Genomic DNA, 8512 nt, shown 5'->3' with positions numbered 1-8512 from the left:
ACGATGCCCACGTCTCCCAAAGAATTCACACCTGTATTCATGTAAACTCAGCCGCACTGACCTTGATTCAGACCCTGAAACCTGTGAGCCTAACGTTTAATGCAGGGACAGTCAACGACTCTTAGGACCGCCTTGAATCCCAGTGGAGGTTAAATACGTGGCTCTATCCATCAGACTTTAGATCTGGACTCCAGTTTTCTGCATTTCAAGAGATTGGGATTAAACCTGCAAGTACTACTATTTACAGAAGTTCCAGTTCCTCTGCAGGCTGATTTAGCTGAAGAAGATTTTTGAAGCTCTCAGCACAAGATTAGGTGAATACTGGGCCAACCATCATAGGACTATGAACTCTCTTCACTGGACTCCTCACTGGTCTCCTCAGTGGACTCCTGGGGGACTGGAGCCCTCCATGAACTCATATCTGAATCCAAACCTCCACCAAGACGTGGGAGTGTACACACAGGAGCTGGCTGTGACCGTTCCTGAGCCTGTGCACGTAAGGAAGGGGATTTTTTCTGAGCTGCACAGTAAAGTTTCAGAAGCTGGCATCCCCGTCACTGCAACACATTTTGACCTGCAGCGGGAAATGCTCTGGATGGGAAACTACACGGTAAGAGCCAAAATGATGCTTCAGCAGAGTTTGTTTCTTCTACATTCACCTTAAACGTTGCACTCTGTAATAATATTTGTGCCCTTCTCTTAGGGTCATGTAAAATCCTTCCTTGGACCTACGATGGCACACTACTCTTCTTTCCAAGTGCACGCAACTGATGCCATCAGACACATACAGAGTTTGGACACAGGCATGCTGTTCCTTTCTGAGTGCAACCTCAGATGTTACACTCGTGGAGGCCTCGTCATGTTTGATTATCGGTAAGTGTTACATTGACTGTTGATGACCTGAAGCTGTGAAATTATTCCTTATGTTATTGAATTAATGGCCATTTTTGGTGCTTTGCAGGATGGAAGAAGGAGCTGATATGCACAGTCTCCTCATGACTGATAACATGCTGCTCATGGGGGGATTACAAAACTATGTGGTTGAAATTGACATGAACACACTTCAAGAAACTCAAAAAGTAAGACACCAGGCTTATGTTTATCAAAATCCACAACTATCTATGCTTACACCACTGGCACATCATACAACTGACTTCACAGCGAGTGTCTGACTGTCTGCTGTCTTGATTGTCCTTTCAGTTCAGAGTGGAGGCACCTGGAGTGACAATAATGCGTCAGACCAATCGTTTCTTCGTCTTTGGGCACCCTTCTGGCAAAGTAAGTATCACCTGATTGGATCAGTTTGATGAGGTTTGGTTTATATCTCTCTAACACTGACCCTCTGCTGATAACAGGTGACCCTTCGAGACTTACGCACATTTAGGACACAAAAGTTTGACGCATTTCCTGGCGGCCTGTCAGACTTTGATGTTCACGGAAACCTTTTGGCTGTGAGTGGGTTCTCCAGCCGAGGGCTGAATGAACGTTTCCTGATGGTGTATGACCTCCGCATGATGCGAGCTGCAACCCCCCTTTGGGTGCATGTGGATCCTTTCTTCGTGCGCTTCCTTCCTACCTACACGTCACGGCTCGCAATCATCTCACAGACAGGTATGAAGCTGGCTTCAGGATTCTTTAGTCCAGTTTTCTGTAGCATAGTCTTACTATGTTTGGCCAATAAATGTGACACACAATTTCTTTGTGTGATTTGTGGCTTTGCTATAACTGCCTGCATTCTGTGTCTTTTTCCAGGTGAGTGTCAGTTCTGTGAGCCCACTGGCCTCGCCAACATGGCGGATATTTTCCACGTCAACACAAACGGCCACTTTCTCACAAGTTTTGAGGTCTCATCCAGCAAACAAGCCTTAGCCTTTGGAGATTCGGGGGGATGTGTGCGTCTCTGGTCCGATACTCGGGACGTTATGTTTAACGTCTACTCCAGAGAGCCCTGCGTTGTGGATGCACAGCCTCAGCTGGCCTGGAATCATAACCTGCAGCCCTGCTCTCCCATCCCCACTGCCCAGGCTACACCCAGCTCAAGGTAACACAATCACTAACGAGACTGAAGAGTTTGCATTAGAGCGTTCATAAATATTGTTTTCAGATTCAATAAAAGTTTGTAAGATAATGTCGAGTCTTCCCCAGTTGATATAAATGGTTAGTCTCACGTAGTTCCCATTAAAGGTTTCCATCTAAAACATGTTTCTTTTCAACAGGTGGGCTCCTGGGATGGACCCAGAAATCCCACAAACTATTGAAACTGTTGGCTTCAACAGTTTTGTGGAAAATCCTTCCGCCTGCCTCTGTAACCAGGTATGTAAAAAACTTATTGCTGTTTTAAACTGTAATTTTTACAATATTGTAATAAATTTACAAAAAAAGTTAAACCCATCTCCACGTGGTGTATTTTAAGTTTTTTTTCCCTGTTTGTTGTTTGCAGGTCCCTGCAAATAAAGAAGGGTCACCTGGTTATTACAACCACATCCCTGAATCTCCAACAGAGAGTGATGAAGAGCCGCTCCTTCACACTGTTCCCGAAAAGTACAGAAAGGTTGGACTTGCTACGTTTCACCCTGGTGTTCATAGAGATACAGTTAATTTTAAGATGTAACAATTTCTAGAGTGTTGCTACAAGCTTTGATTTCCCAAACATGTGACGAAGATGTGTTTGTTGTGCTTCAGGTGACAATTAAATACTCTAAACGTGGACGGGAAGATTTTGACTTCAAACATTACAACAGGACGTTGTTTGCTGGCCTGGAGCCGCAGATTCCCAACGCCTACTGTAACTGCATGATCCAGGTAAGAAGCTGAAGGTTCACAATGTGTACATTTAATTTTTAATATGAGACAATTTGTCAAATGTTCCATGGGTCTTTTATGTTTGCATCTTAGGTGTTATACTTCCTGGAGCCAGTTCGCTGCCTTGTTCAGAATCATTTGTGCCACAAGGAGTTTTGTTTGGCTTGTGAACTCGGCTTCCTCTTCCACATGTTGGATTTGTCACAAGGAGATCCATGTCAGGTAAGTTTCTTTCTTTCTTTGTTTTCAATCTGTTGGGGATTGCAAGGCTCTTACTTTGAAATCTCATTTTGTTGTGACTGCCCAAAGTAACCTCTAATGTCTTCTTCCTTAAGGCCAGCAACTTCCTCAGAGCACTTCGAAACGTCCCTGAAGCCAAAGAGATGGGCCTGATCCTCTCAAACTGTGAGGAGACGACAGGAACAGTCGAGCTAGGTCGCTTAATCCAGAGATGGAATCACTTCATCCTCTACCAGCTCTTCCAGGAGACACAGGAGCAGGAGGATCCACGGGCCTACAGGACGACCAGGAGCAGGTAAAACACATCGTTGTTGACCTGCATTCTTACTGGACACTGTCCCAGTCTTATCATTATGTTTGTTTATAAATGCAGAGTTTTCCTTCTGGTTTCTGAAACTGTGATTTGTGTTTGTGTTGCAGTTCTCTGGGCTCCCCTGGCGACTCTGTCATTAGAGAGCTGTTTTGTTCTGAAGTTGAGAACCGCAGCCTGTGTCTCTGTGGCATAGAAACAGTCTACTCCTCCCTCATGTTGCTGTTCAACATGCATTACCCCAACTCTCAAGGTGAGTCTGAGAGCACTGAGAGCATGGATATCTGTGACTGTGAATTACTCTGTCTTTGAAACTTGAACTATTAATGATTACATAATGGTTTGAATTAATTTAGTTTTTGAATGAGCAGAGGGAAATATCTGCTTGATTTGATGTATACACTGATATTCATTGTACTTTGACACTTCAGGAGAAAGAATAAAGGAGCACGACTTTGCTGAGATCCTGAAGAAAAGCATCTGCCTGCAGCAGAGATCTCACACATGGTGTGGAAACTGTGACAAGTATCAGCCCACAGTGAGTTACAGCTTTCATTCACTCATAATGACAATTCATTTATGGTTGGTTGTTACCTGTTGTGCAGGGTAATCATTTCTTTGTGTTACACTGTAGGTGCAGACACGCAACATTCGACGTCTCCCAGATGTTTTGGTGATAAACTGTGAGGTGAACAGCAGCAAAGAGGCTGAATTCTGGAAGGTTCAGGCCAAGGTAAGCCACTGATTCACCGTGTTTAAATACAGTTAAAAGAAAGTAATGATTTATCTGTTCATTATTTACATGATTGCCCATGTTTCTGTTTTTATAGTACGCCTTCAACAAATCCATGCAGAAGACAGATCAGGATCAGCGTCACGTGTGGATCCCCGCCACTCTCAAGATGTCCCTCAGCAAAAGTCAGAGACTGGAGATCAGCAGCTGGCCTGAGGGCGAGGAGGTGAGGACTTTAGATTTTCAGCTGATCTTTGCACTTGAAGAAATAATTGAGTAACTTTTCATCACCAAGTTAAAATTTCACTTCAAGATTAAAACCATATTTCCAGGAGCAATATTTTTAAAACATTATTACACTAATCTGTAGATATTGAACTATAGGTTGGTTTTAGTGTTTTTGTTTCTGTAACACATGAATTTCTCAACTGTTGTGAAATAAAAAAGTTTATCTTACAATTATTTGCACTTTCTGTTACTAGTTAAGTGCTGCTGAACAGGCGGAGGGAGCTTCTCTGTATGACTTGGTGGCCACGGTGCCGCACATCCTGGACGCTGGCGCGGGTGGTAATATGGTCGCACACATCAAAGTGGGTGAGACCTACCATCAAAGAAAAGAGGTGAGTGACGCTTAGATAAGAAAATTTGACATCTGCTGACTACAAAAAGTTTCATTTTTAACATTCAAAATGATTTTATTATTTCAGGGAGTCTCTCGCCAGCAGTGGTACCTCTTCAATGACTTCCTCATTGAGCCGATTGAGCAGGTAAGGATCCTAGATAAGATTCCTGCTTGTTTATTCATGCTAACTTTAATGTGTGCAGTCATTTAAAAATGTTTCTCCTTTTGTTTTCAGACTGAGGCTGCACAGTTTGATGTGAGCTGGAAAGTGCCAGCCATCCTGTGTTACGCCAAGAGAAACTACCACACCAAATACGACCTCTGCAGTGAGTTTCAGCACAATCAGTCTGAAGTCAAATCCGACTTATATCGGACTCAGAAGCAGAGCAAGACAGACGCCACTTTCATCCCACTCACAGTCAGTGAGATGCCGCAGGCTGGTGACCTGGTGGGGCTGGACGCTGAGTTTGTAAAACTCAGTGAGGTAAGTCTGGCTATGATACCATCATTTATTATAATATAGGATCGAAAACAATTTTAAATATTCCTAATACATATTTTCAGTAGTTCAGCTAATCTGACTCAAGTATTTAAAACAAATTTGACCCCTGAATGTGTGCGTTTGCAGGAGGAAGCAGTGCTGCATAGTGACGGCACCAAATCGACCATCACGCCCAGTCAGATGTCTGTGGCCAGGATCACCTGTGTGAGGGGTCAGGGGCCCAACGAGGGGGTCCCCTTCATCGATGACTACATCTCCACTCAGGAGCAGGTGAGAAGCTGCAGAGAGAAAAGACCACGATGACCTAAAAGAATGAATATATAATGTTTCAAGGATCCACCCGCTAACTTGTCAATTTGTTCTTCCAGGTGGTCGACTATTTGACAAAATACTCTGGAATCGAACCTGGAGACCTGGATGCCACAGTATCCTCTAAGCACGTGACCACGCTGAAGTCGACCTACCTGAAGCTACGCTTCCTCATCGATGCAGGAGTTCGCTTCGTCGGCCACGGCCTGCAGAATGACTTTCGTGTCATTAATTTAGTGGTACGTTATTTCATCAGTTTTAAATTTCAAATTAGTTCAAATAGTTTCAAGATGTGATTTTTTTTATAGATGTGCTTTGATTTTAATTTTTTTTATTTTCTGTTTCTTAAGGTTCCCAAAGATCAAGTTATCGACACCGTGCACCTCTTCCGATTGCCCTACAAGAGGATGATTTCTCTGAAATTCCTTGCTTGGTATTTTCTTGGTAAGTTAGTAGAAACAAAAAAAACAAAAATCTAATCCAAATAATCCAAATATGAGTCTTTAATCGAATTAAATCACATTATTACAGTGAGAGGGATTAGGATCCAAATATGTAAACTGGATAATCCGCTCATATTACCGAAGTCAGTATAGTTCATGATGTTTTAGTTGTCATCAAACTCATCTTGGAATTAAATCTGAACAACAAAGTATTTAGAGGCTTTTTTGAGTTCATGCACTAAAGCGTACGTGTCAATTCCTCATATCCACACTGTAATCTGAAGCTTAACACTTTCATTTTAATCATTCCTGACCTTTTTTTCATGTCCACAGGCCTCAACATCCAGGGAGAAACCCACGACAGCACGGAGGACTCATGCACAGCCCTGAAGCTTTACAGGAAGTACCTGGAGCTGTATCAGGAAGGAGGGAATCATTACGTGATGAAGGTGCTCTACGAAGTCTACGACAAAGGCTTCCAGCTGAACTGGAAAGTCCCGGATTCGGACATGAGATAGTCCGTCTGAGTGGACTGAATGCACTCTCCTTCCATCCACGGGTGCTGCTGTGCTTCCCTCTGTGATGGGACTGTGAGCAACACCATGACCTGAAGATGCTCGGGCTGCTTATTTTGTATCATATTTTATAGTTATTTGCTTTGAGTCAGTGACTCAGTTGTTTTTATCATATCTAAATATAAGCTTTTTATTTCAGAGAGGTTTACAGGGGGGAAAGTGATCATTCAAAATATGAATTTGAACCTTTTTTTTTTTCTTTAAAAGAAAAAAACAAAATTGTTGCATGTAAATGAAGTCATCCTGAGCACTGTGTTACAATCCAATGTTGTCAGTGTTTTGTTTAGGCGTGACTGTTATGTGTTTCCTGCTTTACTTTGAAGGTCTGTCTTATCTCAGTGTGTTCAGTTTACGCTTCCTTGTCTCGTCAGTTCTGATTTGCCCCAGCTGTGTTTCCCTCCTGTTGTTCCCTGATAGCTCCCTCTATGTATTTAAGCCCTATATTTCAGTTTGTCATTGTTGCTGTTGTGGGCAGCACGGTGGCACGGTGGTTAGCACTGTTGCCGCACAGCAAGAAGGTCCTGAGTTCAATTCCACCATCAGGCCGGGTCTTTCTGTGTGGAGTTTGCATGTTTTCCCTGTGTCTGCGTGGGTTCCCTCCGGGTACTCCGGTTTCCTCCCACCGTCCAAAGACTTGCAGTTTGTGGGGATAGGTTAATCGGATAATCCAAATTGCCACTAGGTGTGAATGTGAGTATGAATGGTTGTCTGTCCTTGTGTGTTAGCCCTGCGACAGACTGGCGACCTGTCCAGGGTGTACCCTGCCTCTCGCCCTATGACAGCTGGGATTGGCTCCAGCACCCCCCGCGACCCTGAAAAGGATAAGCGGTAGCGAATGGATGGATGGATTGTTGCGATCTCCCCCTGTGTTGTAAATAGTTTGTTGTATATAGATGTAAATAGTTGTCGATACTTTGTCTTACTTGGTAGCTGTAGGGGTGAGAAGCCATTTTTCTTTGGGAACCTTTTCTCCTGTTTTTGGTTAGGGAGGCAGGTAAGACACCTGTAATTTTCGTTTGGGGTTTTCTGTGAAGGTAAGCCAGCTGCATTTCATTTCTAGAGTTTTTGTTTGTTGTTTTGGCCATGCTCACCCTGACGCCTGCTACCTTTTGGGACTTGATAAATTGACAGGCTGTTGTGAAATCCGTGGTAGCTGTTTTTTGTTGGTTCGTCTTCCTTGAGAGCAGGGAGTGTGGGGGCATTTCTCCTTATTTTTATTTTTCTTCTGTTGCACGCCAGTTTTCCCTGGGCTGGGGTGTAACAACTGTAAAATGTTTGTTGTTTGATACCAGGAAGTGGAGAATGTGCATGAATCCATGCAAATCTTGATTAAAACAGATTCCAACCACAATGAATTTAGTTTGTTTGTTTCACCAGCTTCTGTGAAATCTGTTGCACTGTTCATTTTACAGCTGGATTTTTATTTTTATTTTTTTAGGTTTCTCAGAATTCAGATCGATTTTTAATTTTTCAAAAGCTGTTATTTCTCTTCTATAAATGACACATGTAACATTTTTTGGGGAAAAAAATGTCCTCAATATTTCACCTCGAGCTCTTTAAAAAGCCCTAACTGGTAAGGACTGTGCTTCAAGTGCAGCATTTACAGCCACCACCTTTGAAAAGTAGTAACTATACTTTAATAGATGTGTTTAATTTAACCCTGTCAAGGCAGGCGTTGCAGATTTGCAACAAGTAAAAGCTAAACAACCTGATTACCCCACATACATATTTTATGAGTTTTTTTTTTTCCCCTCAGAAGTACCACTGGAGGTATTCTTTTGTACATTAGCAACAAAAACTTAATTTGAGCCTGAGAGGGTTAATAAATCTTTAAGTCACATTTGAACGATTTTTTGATATAATGGTGCCCTCTGCTGGATGATCTGCATACTCTTACCGTTTCCACACAGTTGTTTTTAAAGGTTTATGTCATTATTTTCATTGTTTTTTTTTTTTTGGCTTGTTTTGTTTTGGGA

The 8512-nt window shown here is 42.6% G+C and overlaps 1 protein-coding gene across 1 annotated transcript; it reads left to right on the top strand.

Annotated features, from left to right (window-relative positions):
- The first annotated feature begins 282 nt into the window (after positions 1–282).
- On the top strand, positions 283–8071 carry LOC146645635 (PAN2-PAN3 deadenylation complex catalytic subunit PAN2-like). The gene is made up of 22 exons (XM_085393411.1): positions 283–610; positions 704–873; positions 962–1079; positions 1201–1278; positions 1356–1611; positions 1753–2041; positions 2217–2313; positions 2441–2551; positions 2683–2802; positions 2896–3024; positions 3138–3337; positions 3463–3605; positions 3784–3890; positions 3987–4085; positions 4183–4311; positions 4568–4705; positions 4793–4852; positions 4943–5191; positions 5336–5479; positions 5578–5757; positions 5869–5962; positions 6295–8071. The coding sequence occupies exons 1-22, from the start codon at positions 344–346 to the stop codon at positions 6477–6479; spliced, it is 3363 nt and encodes a 1120-aa protein (XP_085249537.1). The 5' UTR covers positions 283–343; the 3' UTR covers positions 6480–8071.
- Positions 8072–8512: the final 441 nt, after the last annotated feature.

The sequence above is a fragment of the Rhamphochromis longiceps genome, linkage group LG20 (assembly GCF_057381845.1).
Source record: "Rhamphochromis longiceps isolate RC_006_pf linkage group LG20, R_longiceps_female_GT1.1, whole genome shotgun sequence".
NCBI lineage: Eukaryota > Metazoa > Chordata > Actinopteri > Cichliformes > Cichlidae > Rhamphochromis > Rhamphochromis longiceps.
This window is presented reverse-complemented; position numbering and strand designations above follow the sequence as displayed.